The following is a 19,419-nucleotide window of genomic DNA, read 5'->3' as shown; positions in this document are numbered from 1 at the left end:
CGATTACAAAGAAATTTTTGATTAGTTAGTCCTACAAGAATTTTTTTCAAGTGGTGTTCCTAAAATACTTTGCTACGCATCGGCAAAACCCACCTCAAGTGTCAAGATGAGGACAAATTGAGGTGGGGATCATGTTACCTCTGTGTCCCCCTTCGATTTCCATGAAATTTGGCAGGTGTATAGAGAGGCCCTATGCCCCCTGTTTCTTCCTATGCCATATTTACGTGGTTTTGGGGTCAGATCCCCACTTCAATTTCTCCTCATCTTGACATTTGAGGGCGGGGGGCTCTATACACCTGCCAAGTTTCATGGAAATCAGAGGGGGAGACTTAGACCTCTCTTGTAAGTGTATTAATTAATTACAAATCCGGATCTGGCCATCCCTAGTCTCTGGTAAGTTATAATGTCATGAAATTTCGATATATTCATAATATTTGTTTGGTGCAAGAAAGAAATACAGATAAATTTTAGTTCTTTATTACAACTTTGGGTAAATAATATACATAAGAGAGCACACAGTTATGTAAAAATAATGAGTAATATGTCATTTTTTGTATGGTGCATCATGTGTTAAGTGCTCTGAATCTTTGTTTCATACAGTACAGTACTGTAAAATATACATACAATAAATCGGAACATATGTTAGTTTATTTCCATTCTTTTCCGATCTTGAAATGTAATCACTTTCTTGTTTGATAAATAGAATAGTGTTTATCTGCACATACTGGTCACCAACAAACATTTCAAAAATACATGTTCATTTGTCAGGGTTGACCAGCCTTTCAAAAGTGGCACGATGCAATGCAATTTATGTGAAGTGCATGAGTTTTTGATTGTCACATCACTTCCTAATGTAGTTTCAGCACTGAACACTGCAAAATAGAGAGTTTATTAAAACTTGCAATATTCAGTAACAGTAACACTTTTATCTACGTAAGAGTAATGATTACTTACCAAAATTATCTTCAGATACAACATTATAACTTGGTTTGGTGTTTGCTTTGTAATTAAGTAGCTTCAAATTTTTTCCAAATGAGTGATAGAAATTATATTGAAACTTTACATCGACAACGTATTTTACCTTCTAAAGTTTTATACAGTTTCAAATATTTGCATATTTGAATCCATGCATTCAAATACAGGGCTTCCTGATGATATTAAGAAATTAAATATTTTGGCACAACTTCATGATATTGTCAAAATGAATTTTTCTCCCCTTGTATTTCGTGTATTTTTCTGTTGTAAAGCCAGGTTTTACAGTGTTAATTTAATGGTTTGTAATTCTAATTATAATGTAGAAATAACTAAATCTTTGTACAGAAGGTTGATCAGTTTCAAATACACTGCTCCACAAAATTTAAGCAACTCGAACGAAGTAGGACTAAATGTAAAGAAAATGTCAGTTCACCAAGTTTAATAAACATAAGGAAGGTACAGATACACAATGCAACACAAATGAACACAATAACAATGCAGATATGGTGTACAGGGTGGCCAGAAAGTTCAGTACCAGTATAACCCTGCATGAAAAGCTGGAATCTGAGAGGGCACAAGCTGTCAATACGGTGTGTGACCACCTCGAATAGACACACAGGCACGACATCTGGCCTCTATGCTGTGGATCAGAGTGGTTATCAAGTCTTGAGTAACAGGGCTAAGAGGGCAGTTCAGGAATTGTTTGTGGTGGTGGATTGCACTGTGCTATTCCTTGCCCAAGAGCATCCCAAACATGCTCGATTGGATTAAGGTCCAGTGAGTATGCAGGCCATTCGATACGGGTAATGTCATGTCTCCAGATAATCAGACACAAGATGTGCACGGTGTGGGCGTGCATTGTCATCCATTAAAAGGAAATCTGAACCAAATGCGAACATGTGAATGGAGAATTTCATCCCGATAACGTTGTACCGTCAAAGTTCCATGTTCCACAATATTGAGGTCCGTTTTCCCATCCAGCATGATGATACCCCACACCATAATGGAACCACCTCCAAAGGACGGCCTTTCAATATATCGTGTTCCTGGCTCTTTCCACACTCCACGCGAATATCCGACCAGAATCAGATGGCAGGCTGTATCGAGACTCATCAGAGAACATTAGTCGTGCCCACTGGTCTTTTCCCCATTCGACATGTTCCTGACACCATGTGTATTGCGCACGTTTGTGCTCCCGTTTCAATGGCACACACAGCACAGGCCTCCTGGCATACAGTCCCTGCTTTATTCAGCCGCCTACGAACAGTTTCATGACTAACATGTCGTCACGTAGCTTGAAACAAATCATTTGCCAGTTGAGAGCAGGGCTCTTGGCGGTTACGTCTGGCATTGATTGTGAGAAACCGGTCATCAGCTGCCGTCGTCGTCCTCGGATGGCCTCCTCCATGACGTCTATTGACAGTAGGACCATTTTGAAAGCGAAGCCACAACTTTGACACAACACTTTTATTCACATTGAATTCACGTACCACTTCCACCTGGGACCGACCCATTTCCAGTCGTCCAATTATTTGACCTTGGTCAACGTCACTCAAATAATGTCTACGATTCATTTCAAGGTGTCTACACTTGATATCCCACGCACGAACCACCACTTCACTGCTTGAGGACTGGGACAATACTAGGCTGTGGTTTGCACCTGCAGGCACAAGCTGTTAATCTTGGTTTATAAGGTGGTGCTCACGCGTTATAGAGGGCACTCGCACTGCCTGTGCTTGTTTATGTTTGTACAGAGTTGCTTAAGTTTTGTGGAGCAGTGTATATTGTCAACATTTTGGATTAAAACAACAAACTAAAATTGTTAAAATTTATAGTGTACCAGGTGTGCGGGTTAATAATTCTTAATTTCATCACTGAAAGGTGCTGGAAGCAAGGGTTGGTGCACAGTCTCAACTGTTACGTCGAGTGTGTTGCCAGGACAGTACCTGTCAAAATGCCGTGGATGTGCAACCGAGTGCAAGTGATCGTGATATTGGGTTTGTGTGGGAAACATGTTGACCTTCAAACCAAATAAGGAGAATGTTCGGCACTTCCTGCTTTTCTTGTTCAACCAAAAGAAAAACGAGAATGAAAGCCATCGTATCCTTGTGGAAACGTACGGTGACAATGTCCTAATGCAAGATGCGTGTGTGCGTTGGTTTTGATGATTCAAAAGTGGTGATTTCGACTTGAAAGACAAAGATCACCCGGCCCAGACGAATTGCAAGCACTGTTGGACGAAGACGATATGCAAATGCAACAACAACTGGCAGAGAAGTTAAATGTTGGTCGCCAAACCATATCTGATCATCTTCATGCTATGGGAAAGATCCAGAAGGCAGGAAAATGGGTACCACATCATCTGAACGACAGACAAATGGAAAAGCGAAAAACTGTGTGTGAAGTTTTGCTTTCTCGGCATGAAAGAAAGTCTTTCTTGCATCGGATAGTGACTGGGGACAAAAAATGAATCTACTTTGAGAACCCAAAATGCAAAACATCTTGGGTTTATCCAGGACAACCTTCAACATTGACTGCAAAACTGAATCGCTTCGGAAGGAAGACAATGCTGTGCATTTGGTGGGATCATAAGGGTGCGGTGTACCATGAGCTTCTAAAACCAGGTGAAACAGTGAATGCCGTTCACTACCGTCAACAACTCATCAATTTGAACCATGCATTGATCAAAGTGCCCAGATTTTGCGACAAGATAGGGAAAGTTGATTTTGTAGCACGACAACACCTCATCATACACAGTGAAAGGCGTCAGAGACACCATATCTGTACTTGGCTGGGAATTCTTTATCCACCCACCATACTCACCAGACTTAGCCCCTTGTTATAACTTGTTTTCATCAATGTCTCACTCACTTTCCCAGCAACTCTTCAACAATTACGAAGATGACGAACAATGGCTTCCTGACTGGATCACCTCAAAATGTGAACGATTTTTCTGGAAGGGCATCCACATTTTGACGGACAGATGGGCACAATGTATAGCTAGCGATGGCGCATACTTTGAATAAATCATTTGTTACCTTTCTCCCCAGATACACTTGTTTTCTTTCGGATCAATTAAGAATTATTAACCGGCACACCTGGTAAAATCAATATGCATGATTCATATGTATTTTAGAGAGAAAAAATACTTTTAGACGTACCTGCATATCTTCTGTAAGGCACATGACCAAGTTCTTGGAAAACTCACATTTCATCTTATCTAAAATTATAAAAATGAATGACATGTATTGGAAGAAATGTAGAATATGTTGTGGTTAATGTGGATCCCTTTTGGGTAATGCCAGACAAGAGTATTCTTATAGCCAAGTTGAATTTTAACACTTCGAGTAATTTCGCAGAAAGTTTATTCATGCAATAACAGCTTCTTTCCTGCCTTATTTCATTATTTTTCATCATAATTTAAATGTTGCGTGGAGAAATAATTATTTGAAATGATATAAATATGTACAATACTGCTATCCTGAACCTTTCATTTTATTCTGGAGATAATGTGATGTTTTCACTTCAACAAACTGCCATCCTTTCTGAATAATCAAGACAATATTAGCTGGTTACTTCCAAAACGTATGGTTAATGTCATAGTAAAGAATATTTTGGAAGAAATTGAATACAATATAAGAAACGTGAACATGTGATGTGCATGCCCCCCTCACTTCCCCACACCACTAGAAAAGGCTAACAGGCACAAATGAGAATCAGGCTAAAATACGTATTTCACACTGTCCCACTTTGCATGTCACAGTCATGTTTTCACTTGTTTGCTTTGCCTGTAATTATCATCGTCAATTCTTAATTTACCCAGTACTCAGCCTGAATGGTGCATGCTACGTTGAAAATTCAAGCACTTTAGATTGAAACTCTCCTATTTCCAACAACTTTTCATTTTTCGCTATGTGCACTAATATCGGAGTTGGCTATGGGATCAGACCTTTGAATCACCCTATATTTCTAATAACTCGGAATGTAAACATTAGCTTCATGCACATTAATTCAAACAATATTGTATTTTATTTCTGTTATACTTTTACCTTTGAATTATAGGAATTCGTGTATCAAGATATGTTATCATCAGGGCCTGGATTTTGATGACATTTCATCTTTTAACTAGTGCGACATAGACATTGCTAACTAGTACAGAAATCCTGAACACCCTCCTCAGGTTGAAGAAATATATTTTTTTTGTAATTTTTTACCATTTTTTTTATTTTTAGGGCATTTTTTTAAAAATTTGCAACATTTTTTAAAAACTTTGTGTCATTGCGTGCTGAAACATAAGAAGTTCAACAATTTCTGTTCTATATTCAGTAGAATGTTATCTTGCAGTACTTACTCTGTGTTTAACTACCAGAGCAACAAAGCAACATGCACCTTTAATGCAGTGAAATTCTTTTTTCTCTCCAAATGTTTTTCAATTATTACTTGTGCTTGGACTGTATAGAGAGTATGGATACCTATTTTTTTTTTGTGTAATACTCTGATATTTGTGAATTCTTCCCAATGTTATTGATTGTGATCCATAAAGTAAGTGTACAATATAAATATATATACTATTTTCAATAAGGAGATTGAGTTTTGTATGAATTTTTGGGTCATTTTTCAAAGATTTTTAGGTCATCAAAATCCGGCCCCTGGTTATCATGCATTACCTACCCTACCCTACCCTAACCTGAATCTAACATAACTCCAGATCCCATTGGCATCCCATTTTTAAATTTTGTTCAGTTATTGAGTAATAGTGTATGTATGATACATATATTTTTTTGAAAAAAATTAAAGGCCCATTTTTGAGAAAATGGCTCCCAATGTTTACTTTAGACCACCTTCAATTGTTTTTTTTGTTTTTTCCCCCTGACATAGGCATGCAATATATCGTGTGAAAGAGCCCTTCAAGAACACACCATTTGAATCACTTCTATGAGTGTCCTTATTGCTGAAATGTTGCAATGTAATGTTAAGAAGATGTTGAAAAAATGGTGAAAATCATACAGTTTGCACCACTGTAATTTCGGATATACAAAATATATGCATCTACAACTTTGCATATTTTCCTCCTTCAGGTGGCTCTACATTATGTCAAATTTCAAATGAATCAAAATATGAGAGGTTGAGAAGTGTCTTTTCATTGATTGATTTCATGTGGAATGGCCCAAAGTGTAAATAAAGAAACAATATTTACCTTCTTTTTCCATCTCCTCTTTCACATCATCACTCTTGTTCTTTCCATCTTTTTTGGCTTTGCTTTCTGACATGCTGTCCATGCTGCTCATTTTCATTTTTTTAAAGCATTCTGGCAATTTTTTCAACATCATCATCTTTTCTTTTTCATCTTCAACATACTCCTTGATCCATTTCTCTGCCATAGTTTGTTCTGGCTCATTCATGTCATCCAACTTTGAAGAACAATTCAGGTAAACATTTTAAAATAACAGTAATTGTGTTAGTTTCTACAGATAAGATTCCCAACTATAATCCTAAACTATCAAATCAAATTTACAAATATATCAGCAGGGATGGGACTGATAAATCATGTCCTCCTCAGACCTCACATAACATAAGGAATGAGTAAATGCTTATTCCAGTGCATGCAGTTTATGGTTATGTTGGTGTGAAACAACATAACTTCATCATCATCATTTAAGTTCCCCTACTCAAGAGTCCTCTGGAGCCCGTTTGAAGCATCAGATTGTGCTTTACATGTCTATGCAGGGAGACTATACTCTGTCCTGCATATCTCTGTAGAAGCTAATGAAAACAAGTGTCTGTGCAATTAGTAACACACCAATGAACACGTGAGAGGGAATGGGATTGCATGGAGGATGAAAAGTGACTGCTGTTACCAGCCTTCACAGCAGGGTGTACTGCTTCAGTCTGCCCACTCGTCCCCCTCCCTTTCTCTGCCCTTGTGTGCAGTCTTACTCCAGAGATAGGCAGGACAGAGTACAGGCACTGTCGATGTCAAAAGTGTGTTTCAAAGGCAACACATCCCGTTGTGGTAGCACAGACAAACAAGATCAGATGAAGCCAGTGCTGGCTCAGTAGCTCAGTTGGTAGAGCAATGGCATGGTATGCCAGAAACCCAGGTTTGACAAGCCTGCATTTTTCACTGATCTTTCTGAAAGTTACTTTTTCAATTAAAAAATCAATATACTTTTATTTTTGAAATGTTACTTTAAAAGTTGCATTGGGTGGTAAGGGTAAATTTTGAGCAGAAATCATCATTGTGAAAAATTTTAGTGGGATGTTGAAGAAATTTGGCAGGCAGGGGGGTTGTAAATCACTGATTGAGTTCCCACTATGCAAAAAAGTACTAAATCTTGTTTAACAAAATTATAGCAAATGATCGAAAATGATGCTTTGAAAAATGTTATTGTATACATTTTTTAATTAGCTTGAATTCCTCACATAAGCTAAGTGTCATGTAAGCAGTATTTCCATACCTAATTGGAAAACTATCATTAACTAATGTGTCTTAATTAAAGAAATCTCATTTGGAACATTTTTTTTTCATTTCTAGTAATCTTTCTCACTTTTTATTCAACTTTTAAAATAATGTTTTCTTTTGGAAGAGGTGAATGTTTTACTTCCTTGTTTATTGCTAGTTTGTAGTGTAATTTATTGTGATATAAGATTTCAATCAAGATAAAGATTTCTTCCCACTCATTAAGTTTTGTTATTTCATCATTAGTTGAAGTTTTAAAGAAGGAAGAATGAAATACAGGGTATATACAGGGTGCGGCAACGTAACTTCTTTTTTGAAATGCGTGCCATGCAGCCTGTAGAGGTCGTAGTGGGGCAGGAGTGGTCTCATTCGACAGGCGCGAGTCTAAAGTTTTGTTTGCATCCCGGTCAGTCGCCATCATGCATTGGAACAGTGAGGAGCGTGCGTTTGCCGTCGAGGCCTACTTTACGAACAGATGTTCTGTTATCGTAACCCAGCGCGCCTTCCGAAAGCACTTTCATGTAGCCCCATTGGGCCCTGTCCCAGACCGGAAATATATTGTTACCTGGGTCACTACGTTCAGACAAATTGCGAGTGCGACAAGACGAAGAACAGGAGCCACTCGGCCCATCCGATCACGTGAGAACATTGAGGCAGTGAGAGCTTCAATCTTGCGATCACCACGGCGTTCTGCGTGCAAACATGCGTCTGCCCTTGGCCCCTTGCGATTTTTTTTGTGGGTTTTTTTGAAATCGCGCATTTATGTTACCCATCCAAGGACCCTCCAAGACCTGAAGGCCAACATCCGTCAAGAAATTGCCAACATTCCCACTGATATGCTGGTTCGGGTCATGAAGAATGCCAGAAATCAGCTTCTTCAGTGTATGGACAAGGGGGGCACTCCCTGATATGATTTTCAAAACTGTATGAAACATAACTTTAGATATGTACCTACAGTGTAAAAAAACCATTAAACAATTCTAATTCATCACATGGGTTTTATTGCATTCTGAAATAAGAAAGTTATGTTGCCGCACCCTTTATAAAGAACTCCTGGGTTTTGAAGCTAAATACATTTGATTAAAAACTGAAACTTAGGAAAAAGTAAATACATATTTTTGAAGGTAATGTTATCAAGTTTTGTTTACAATTTAGTAAATTCCAATGTGTGCCCCGTTTGTAGCACGGCGAACATCCAAACGATAATCAACTTCTTGCCACGTCCTGGCCAGCATGTCTGGGGTGATGGTTGCCACAGAATCTATAATTATTTGCCTTAGATGGTTGACATCTTTCTTCGCATAAACCATGTTCTTCACATGTCCCCATAGGAAAAATTCTAAGGGACTAAGGTCCGGACTTCTTGGAGGCCATGGAATAGGCCCTTTCCTTCCAATCCACACTTCCAGTTTCTTTAAACACCTGAAGCCATTGACAAATGGTTTTGTCCAAAGGTGCAACATCACCATACTCGCGTCAAAAGTTCCGCTGTACAGTAATAACGGATCCAGTTTCTACAAACTACATCACACACTGTCTTCTGTTGTGGTGTCGCCGTTGCACTGAACTGAACTGCACTGACTGGGTTCGGTTCGGCCACTTCAAGGTCAACGCTGTGCAGCATTGCCAACCTTTGTTGGAATAAACTGCAAATGGCATGAATAAAACTTGATGAGCTACTGATTTCAAAGTAATTAACTAACCTGAGTTATCTAATACCGTTTGCATGCTATCATTGTTTAAAACCCCAGAGTTCTTTTATAGACACCCTGTACTTTAGTTTCAAATGTATTTTGTGTTATGCATGTTGAGTTTAAAAGTATGGCAAGATGTATACTGGCATAACTTTAACTCAAGAGTCCGCTGGTAGATTAAGTGATTGTTTCATGAAGATGTGCCATGTGAGAGAATAGCAAAGGCTACCAATAAATTTATGGTAAAAGAACCCTTCGTTGAGGAAGCATCCTACAGTCAGTACGAGGGAGTAAAATTAGAGGTCGCGTTTTATAATTTTATAATTTTAAGTAGAAAGGGTTTTTTTAGCTTGAGATGATTTTACACCGTGTTTTTAACAATAACGAAGGCCTTGGAAGTTTTAAAGGGTTTTAGTATTGATTCCAATTTTTCCTATATTAATAACCAAACCTATATTCTTGTTCCTGGAATTTTGGGAGAAAAGAATTGCCATGGGTATGGTGTATTTTGGATAGCCTATGTAACTTAAGAACCTGAAGAAGGGAACAGTTGTTCTCGAAACGTCATTCATTGGAAAACCAGATACTCACGAAACGTTAGTACAAAAAGGTTTTTGTATTTTAGAATACGTGTTGAATTGAAATCAGTGAGTAATTCGCACAACAGCTAGTTATGAATTTCTGTTTCAGAAATTGTTAAAACTTAAAATGTGAGTTGATTAAAATTAAAAGCTTGCTTGTATGTAAAACTAACTAACTAACTCTGGCCTTATTGAACCCAAAGGTTCATGGCTGCAGCAACACAGGCCTTCCATTTGTCCCTATCCTGAGCAAGATCTATATACTCTTTTCCGTCCCTACCAATTTCTTTAGGTCCATCTCAACATTATACCTCCATCTTCATCTTGGTCTTCCTATTGGTCTCTTACCATCAGGTTTCTCCAACAAGAATCCTGTAAACTCTTCTTTCCTCTCCCATTCGTGCCACATGGCCTGTCCACCTAAGTCTTCTTGATTTAATCATTGTAATAATGTCTGGACATGAATACAAATTATGTAGTTCTAAATTATGTAACCTTCTCCACTCACCTGTCACCTCATCCCTTTTAGGCCCAAATATTTTCCTAAGGATCTTACTTTCAAATACTCTCAATTTATGTTCCTCTTTCAATGTAAGGGACCAAGTTTCACAAAAATTACTGTTTTGTATATTTTAACTTTTAGTTTCTTAGATATTAAAGGAGAAGACAAAAGTTTATGAAGAGAGAAGTAACATGCATTTCCTGAATGAAGCCTGCTTTTTATTTCCTCTTTAATATCATTTTCATTTGTTAGTATTACTCCTAAGTATTTGAATTTGGAAACTGGTTCAAATGAGTTGTTATCAATAATTAGATTTTGATTATTACCTAACACTTGGTTTCGGCCTGTAAGCATATTTTTAGTTTTCTCTGCTAACTTCCAAACCTCTCTCTTTAGCTGCTTTAAAAAATATTTTAGAATTATTCTTAATTGTATTTACATCATCCCCCAGTAAGTCTACATCGTCTGCATATGCTAACAGCTGAGTCACACCGTTTAATTTTAGACCTTCGTTAGTTTCTTTTACCTTCATAACAGCATATTCTAAGGCAAAATTAAAGAGCAATGGAGATAATGCATCTCCTTGTTTTAACCCATCATGAATTGTAAATTTGTGAGACATATTAATATCCACACAAATTTTACTTTCTGTTTCACTGGAGCATACTTTTTATCATATTAACAAGCTTCTTCTTAGGTATTCCAAACTCGACTAATATATTATATAATTTATCTCTTTTGACTGAATCGTATGCTTTTTTTTTAAATCAATGAATAGCTGATGGACATTTTGATTATATTCTCACTTTTTCTCAAGTGTCTGTCTGATATGAAAAATTTGATTTGTTGTTGATCTGTTATGTTTAAATCCACATTGATAATCACCTATAATTGCAATAGCATTTGGGGTGACTCTTGCTAAAAGAATGTTAGATAATATTTTATATGTTGTTGAGAGTAGCGAAATTCCACTGTAATTATTGCAGTTCATTTTATCACCTTTTTCAAACACAGGAACAATTATGGATTCTTTCCACTGTTGAGGGATTTCTTCTTTATTCCATATTAAACAAATTAATTTATAAATTTGACATATTAACAAATTTCCACCATATTTAATTAACTCATCTGGTATTAAATCAATGCCAGGTGCTTTGTTATTCTTTAGCCTTTTAATAGCATCTTTAACTTCAGTCAAGTTAGGTTCTGGAACTAAAGGTTCTGTGTACTTCATTTACTTCTGATTTATCTCCTACATGAACATTTAAAAGGTCATTAAAGTAGTTCTGCCATCTATAAAATATCGCTTGGGTCAGCCAAAAAAATGCCGTTTTTATCTTTCATGAAGTTTACTTTAGGTTGCCACCCCTTTGTAAATCCATTTACACCTTTACATTTTTCTGATATTTTTATTTTTGCTGTTTGTTTAGTTAATTTTGCTTTTCAAGTAATCTCTTTTTTTACTTCTAAACGTGCAATTAACTTCTCGCTTTATTCTATTATAATTGCTTAAATTTGTATCATCAGAGTTATTTAACCACCTAAGTCTAGCCTGATTTCTTATTTCTCATTATCAAACCATGGCTTACTTTTTCTTGGTTTATGGTATCCTATACTTTCTTTAGCTGCTGATTTTATTGCATTACGTATGTGCTCCCAATTCTTATTTACGTCTGTTTCATTTATATTTTCATTGTCATTTAAATCCTGCAAGACATCAAATCTATTTCACAGTTTAATTTGGTAATCTTTCTTAATTCTATCATCAGCAAATTTTCCTGTATGAAATTTTAGAGCTTTTAGATTTTGTTGCTTATGATTTATCACTGAGAGTCTTTCTCTTAATTTAGCAATTACTAAATAATGGCCACTGTGAACGAATGTAAATTATATTAGTATGCCTTCTTTTATCAATGAGAATATGATCTATCTGATTATGAGTTTTACCATGTGGAGAAGACCAGGTATATTTATGGATATATTTATATTTATAAGTGGTACTTTTCACAATTAAATTCTTTGAGGTTGCAAAAGTAATTAATCTGATACCATTATCGTTACTTAATTCATGAAGACTTTCTTTACCAATAGTAGGTTTAAATGCCTCTTCTTTGCCAATCTGTGCATTACAGTCACCTAACTAACTTCTTTGCCATGTATGTGGTAAAATAAATTTTGGCATGAAAATGAACATACTAAACTTTTTTTTTATGGTATTACTTCTCCCAGTTTAAAAATTGAAAAATGGAATGATTTAAGAGATTGAATAACTTACCATTTCAAGTTGCTTGAGAATACATTGATAACAGCACTGAAAATAAAACGATATCTACATTAGGAAATTTGAAATTTTTCATGTGTTTACAAATGTATTAGCTCTTATAGGTTTGTATTTTTTTCATGTTTAAATTTTTTTGGTAATAAACATAGTAGTTAAAATGTGGCTTATCTTCAGTATGTCTTCAGTTTTGTTTCGATGTGATCATTGATTAATTTGGTTGATCGATTTGTGTATTATGGGCATATCAGCACATAAGCTATTTTTTCCTTTCACACAATGTAGGATATACCCCTTAACTAAAACAAAATTGAGGACAGATTCCTAATAAGAAAAGAAAATACAAGATAAAAACTTCCTTACTAATTCATTCATTTACTCAATCCAAAACAAGAACTAAAACTATTCTGTCTCTGGGTACTAAAATCTCCTTACCCAGGTTAAAAGCTGAAGCTGTAAAGGGGCACTCAGCACTTATATGGACCGAACACAGGACGACACAAATCCACAGATGAGTATACTGGCCATAGGTCCAGATGTTGGAGTCTTGTTGGTCTGCATGGAATGTTCTACTTGGAAGTGAGGTTGGCTTTTGAGTGCCTTACCAGGTCACCCATTACACCCCTTACACCATCATTAGGTGAGACTGGTCATACGTTCAATTAACTTGCAAACCTTAAACACTTTGTATTTAATTTTGTTTATAATTTTATGTTTGTTAGGCTGCATTTGGTTCCTTAAAACTGAATATGTATGAAGCAAAATTGTGCAACCCGTGTGAATACTTACAGGAGTAGGACCTTCCATTTCCATCATGGTGCTATTCATTTTTGTATCTTCCATCATGGATTTCCCATCTTTCATTTTTTCTTCTTCCGTCATAGATTTCTCACCTTTCATGTCATCTGTTGATATTTCCCAACTTATTCCGTCACTTGCATTCTTCACATTCTTCATTTCAGTGTCTGGTTGACCCATCATGTCTTGATTCAATACAAAACACATTTAGAAATTTTATCATGAATAAATGTTAACTTTAAATATGTAGAACACACAAATTAATGAGTTACATTAATTCCATGTATCTCAAAAAATGATGTAAAGTCAAAATTATGCCTATATAGTGGGATTGTAGAGATTGGATAAATATGGAGTGGTATTTTGCCTCTTACTCACATCTACATGCATGCATGCAAGGTTATCAGGTACCTGGAAAAGCTGGAGATGACAGGAAATTAGATTTTGGTCAGGAAAACCTGAAAAAATCAGGAAATTTAGTTGATGGTAGGTCTATTTAGTAATAAGAACTGTGCAAACTATACTCTGCAACCAGGGTGTTTCCTGAGATTAGCTGACACTTGTTCTGTGAATACTCACAATCTGAAATTACAGTTATGATGAGTAAGGAAAGGGTAAGATTTAAAATACCATGTTTTGAGTCCACTTTATACACAGTAAGGCTAATCGGGACTGCACCTACCATTTAAAGTGGAATCCGAACCACTATGTGCCTCCACCAGGTATCAAACCTGCCTTGATTACAAGGTGACAGCATTACCACTATGCCATCTATGGCAAGCATATGCTTCATTAAACATTCCTCCTTCGTATTAACCAATCTAATTGTCTTTCAAATCATATTGACATGTTTGCACTTGAAGCATGAGTCAGAAAGATGGTTAGTAATTTATAACTATTATTTTAATTTCTTGATTGCTTTTGCTACTTATGTTACTATATACACACCTGTTGTTATAATACAGGGTGTACACCAAAACCTGTGGTATTCTGACCTGTAATATGTTAACATCTTTTTGAACTTTGACCACAGTAAACTTTGATTCATTCCATGTATCTGCTGTTATGCCTGCCCTCTCACATGCAATTTGTTTCTATCAAGACAATGATATCTGTATCACTTGCACACTGCGAGGATAATAATTGATTTAGGCTGGCTACATGTCGTCACTACAGTGCTATTTGTACACAAATGTCAAGTACAAATGTGAGCTGTTGATGTCCTCTTTCTCCTTCTCATTGTAAAAACTTTCCTCACTTATTAGACACCCTCGAATAAACGAAGTTCGGATTTCTTAAAATTATATGATGTTCTTTCGGATATGCCTTGTATTCTATGTGAAATGGCTCAGTATTGTATTCAACAAATTAGTATAAGAGAATGCGTATAAGATAGCTGAGAACTAACATGTTACCCAGCACTGGCCCTTTTTTAATTTTGCTGTTACAATGAAGTTACTTTGTAGAATGAGTAACTGCAACTGCAATTGCATAGCTGTTATATTTTGCAATAATATGTAACAAAATTAACAGTTACTTTACATTTCTTCTTTAAGGACAATGTTTTCATTTGTAGGATAATATTAGAGGAAAGAAAAACTAAATTTAAAAATACTGTTTCCTGTTCATATCCACCTTTCAAGTTGTTTGTGGTTGTATCCACTTGGAATTGCTCTGCCTGCAGGTGGTGATGTAAAAGCAGGCCCATACCCAAGAGAGGATGCCATACCCCCCCCCCTGTCCCCCCTCTCAAGCTATGAAAATTTTTAATTTGAACATATAAAAACCTATGAAAATAAAGTTGATTTTTCAACTTTTTTAAGAATTTCGATTATGTCCTTGCACAAATGAATGGGTTGTGTCTGGAGAGAAATAAGCTCCAGAAGTCTGTAGTCTGCAATATTTGGTAATTTTAATTTTAAAACCATTGATGCAAGGCTATCAGATGTCAGGACAGTCCATTCCTTTTAATCCATACACAAACTTTTTTGGCTCGGACACTACTTGCTATAAATGGAGATTCTTGCACCACTACAGGCATTGCACTGCTTATGTAGGACATTCTGGAGAATACTGTGTACATTTTTAAAATTGTCTGAATTTTTTTATGAGTCAAAAACAGTTGTTTTGACAAAACACTCAGGAAATAAGAACCCTTTGATTATTGAATGGTTTCTACAATTACAATGTCACTAATGTTGGCATATTAATTTTCATAGAGGAGAATTTTGTGTATTCTTTACATTATGAAACAAAGGTTCCTCAAGGACTGCAATACAAAACCAACAATAGAAGGAGGCCTTTAGCTCTCCACCGGCACCGCTGGTCCGTTTTCTCCACCACTTAGCAGAAGGATAAGACACTTTTTTTTCTTTCGCCACCATCACTGTTTTTTTCTGCAACTGATGTTGAATCTGCCAGCCAATGGCTTAGGATTCACTTCACAGCAGAATCGTTGCTAGATTCTTTTTTGGCACAAAATTGTGTGAAGTACTTTTAACAGATACTGTTATTATTCCAAAACACTCAAGAAATTAAGATGTATTCACAAGAACTGAAATATACATTTGGAAGTACATGTAGCTATTTTGCCCCTTTCCATGAGATGAGGGATGTCGGAACTTATTTAGTAGGGGGGGGGGGGGGGGGGCAAGTTCTTAGATCCACCACCATTTTTTCTAAATCTCTTTTCATATATATATATATATATATAAATTATATATATAATTAATATAATTTATATTACATTTTAGATTAAACGAGAGATGCTGCTCCCATCATCCTCTCCACTCTAGGTAATATAATTGCACAAACAAGTGGTGATAAATACATTAACCAGCCAATTGATGCACTGTTGACGTATTCAATTCCATTTATCCTTACTAAACTGTGATGGTATGTATACATTGGGTCAATACCAGCTTCATTGAGGTCAAATCACGATCTAGAAGAGGTGCTCCTTAATATACCAAAGTTCTTAATTGTTCAAGACTTTTTTTTAATCATATCATTTAAATATAGAAAATTGCCAATGGCTAGAACAAAGTTAGAAGACCGTAATGACTGAGAATAGAAAGCAACCTTTTGAGAAGCCTTTGGATCACGGGTTTGCGGGGTCCTTATAAAATATACTGTTCTGATTTCACAACGTTCATCGGAAGTGAGCTCCCTACCAAGACTAAGATCGATAAAACTTTCTTAGAATCTCCATACCATTGCTTAAAGCTGAACCTAAGGAGTCATCAGCACACATAAGAACAACACATAACCCCACAGAGGATGATACTGGCTGCGGGTCCAGGCGCCAGAGCCCTGATGGGAAAAGTACAGTAGAACCAAAGGCAACGTAAACCCCCGAGTCTGTGCATCGTACTCTCGTGTGGAGGGGAGGGGCAGAGTGAAGCATGCTTTGACAACTCATCAGTAAAACTGAAAAACTTTTCTCAGATAAAGAGTAGAAAGTCCTCTTTTCAACTGGGGCTAGAAGATCACTTGGTTGGGATGGTTCACTTGGACAGCTCTGCTTAACTGACAAGGTTGAAGAAATTTAACAAAAACATGAAGTGAATCATGTTTTTCTAGAAATCGAGATTCACACATTGACAATATTTTTTTGTTAATGTCTGATGCATAATGATGTATTTCTTTTTACTATTTCACTATTAAAAAATACATCAACTTCACTTACTGTACCAAAACAGTTTTTTTTTAAAAAAAAAATAACTTAGTATATGTTATTTTCAGAATCCACAAAAAATTAAGGAATTTTCGGGGTCTGAACCCTGGACCCACAATCTGGATATGTCATTGCGAGGGATTAGGGGTTGAGTGTCCCCTCACCCCACATGTATACTATGTATCCACCAACTCCAAAACATTTTATGTGCAGAGCCAGTAACTATTTGAGTGATTGATTGCAAGATATTGCACCACACTAAATATATTGCATAATGTACTAATTAATTTTTAATATGAACAAAGACAAACCAGATGTGGAACGCGACAGTAGTTTGGGTGATCGTGAACGAATTAATTAAAACAATGTAAGGGACATTGTATCTCGTAAAAATTTCATGTTGTAACACTAGTATATGTGCAACGGGGAACAAAAAATCTCGGGGTCGCAGATTCAAACCAAGTAACCAGCCATCCTATCACATTTTCTAAGGTGCTGATGTTGCACCTTTAATAATTAATAGACAGGAACATTTCTCTCCCGTTTTTTTTTGTTTTTTTTTGTCGGTTTTCAACAGTCAAAACTCCAGTAGTAAATAATCTGGTAGTGAACTATTGTCTGTAAAAGATAAATTTGCATATTATACGTATGTAGGAATATGGGCTACGTAAAATTGGAATCTCCACCCTCAAAATAGTCTCACTCGTCTCCTATTACCTACTCACTTGTATTGGGGAGTTACTCCTTTCCAATCATCATTGCGTTTAATCTAACTTTATAAAGATGTGACGTTAGGGATAACTTTTCAAAACTGTCATGAATTTTCAAGAATATCACGTACTATTGTCAATTATAATCAACTTTATATGCTATTTCGAGTGGGATACTAATTAATTTTTATTATGAACAAAGACAACGTAGACCCCCGAGTCCCTTTAATGATAAGACCACTGCATTAGCCACTATGCTATCATCGGTGAACAGCCAGTTTTTGTAATGTTATTCTCGGAATCATAACTAAATGATAGCAAAAAAAGTTAAAATATCATACAAGCCATTAAAAATATTCTTAATGCTCCTTAGAAAGATGTCTTCTCTCTTCCCCTGCATCCACATTTTCAAAAACACATTTGATATTTTTATGTTAACAATGATACGACGTGGTGGTCGATGGACTCATTGTTATTCACAAGTTTCCGATGCACCTGATAACTGACTAGTGACTCTGACCAACACCAAACTTCAACTGATAAGTTCAAGTCAAAGCTAGGGAAAACTTAATCATCTTCTGAAACGCTAATCTGGACAAAGCTTTCCAGACAACGGGGTTGTGAACATGAAACAGCAGGAGGGAGGCCAGGAATTCTTCATAGGATATTTGGTTCCCCCGCAACACATGTTTTGCGGAAATATGTTCGTTTGGATCTATTTCGGAACTGCAGACCATTCCTATCTGAGTGCACCGATCTCTTCCCCCCACTACTCCCTGGAGCATTGTTATGAGGGAGTGTATCTGTAGAAAACCTGTTGGAACTGGAAACAGGAAGAGGGAATTCCTAGGAGGGACAATTCACTTTTGCACTTGCTTTGAAAAGACAAAACTGCCATTCCAAATCTGCTTAGCGATCTGTCAGTCAAGTACTTCTTTTCTGGTTCTTGATGTTAGCGGAAACTTCAGCCCATGTTCATTTGACGAATGTAAAAATATTTTCTCAAATTTTATTGAGAACAAAGAACGAGCAGAAAAAAATAGTACATTTTCTATGGCGCGACTGGGGGGGAGACCATATTGCCCCCTTGATGATGAGTGGGGGGGCATGATCCCCCCTGCTCCCCCGGTTCCGATGTCCCTTTATGAGATGGCAGGTGTGTGCACCTCGCACACGCTGAGGCAGTTGTTTCAAAATGGCAGCTATGTTTGAGACGTTCGACACAGTCGAGCTGTGGAATGTGATTCGGTTTCTGTGGTCAAAGAAACAGAAACCACCTGAAATCTAGCATGAACTGTGTGCAGTGTATAGTGACATGTGCATAACATTCACAAATGTCTGTAACTGATGTGCAAAGTTCGACGCAGGGTGTATAAATATCTGGACGGCCTCGCACATTCCACACACAGAGCAATGTTGACGCTGTGGAGGCATTGATTCAGAAGAAACGGCGATCAACAATCCAAACAACAGGGGATGCAGTGAGCATTTCATATGGCAGTGCATACACCATCATTCATGAAGCACTTGTGTATCGCAAAGTGTCAGCGAGATGGGTCCCCAGATAGCTCACACCACAGCATATGGAGGACCATATGGGATACAATCTTGAGCATTTGCATCCAGACATTTGTGAATGTTATGCACATGTCACCATACACTGCACACAACTCATGATAGATTTCAGGTGGTTTCTGTCCCTTTGACCACAGAAACCGAAGTACCATAGGGCTGGAAACACATTC

The 19,419-nt window shown here is 36.8% G+C and overlaps 1 protein-coding gene across 1 annotated transcript in view; it reads right to left on the bottom strand.

Moving 5' to 3' along the window:
• Nucleotides 1–461: 461 nt before the first annotated feature.
• Nucleotides 462–19,419, bottom strand: part of LOC145995341 (uncharacterized) — a 71,724-nt gene continuing 52,766 nt past the window's right edge. Inside the window, exons 5-9 of the mRNA XM_083131954.1 lie at nt 13,280–13,473; nt 12,488–12,523; nt 6,173–6,386; nt 4,137–4,195; nt 462–872 (exon numbers count right to left, since the gene is read on the bottom strand). Coding sequence (XP_082988080.1) covers nt 849–872; nt 4,137–4,195; nt 6,173–6,386; nt 12,488–12,523; nt 13,280–13,473 — 527 coding nt within the window. The 3' untranslated portion in view covers nt 462–848. The remainder of the gene's footprint in view (nt 873–4,136; nt 4,196–6,172; nt 6,387–12,487; nt 12,524–13,279; nt 13,474–19,419) is intronic.

The sequence above is a fragment of the Lepisma saccharinum genome, chromosome 11, assembly GCF_977018435.1.
Source record: "Lepisma saccharinum chromosome 11, izLepSacc3.1, whole genome shotgun sequence".
Taxonomy (NCBI): domain Eukaryota; kingdom Metazoa; phylum Arthropoda; class Insecta; order Zygentoma; family Lepismatidae; genus Lepisma; species Lepisma saccharinum.
This window is presented reverse-complemented; position numbering and strand designations above follow the sequence as displayed.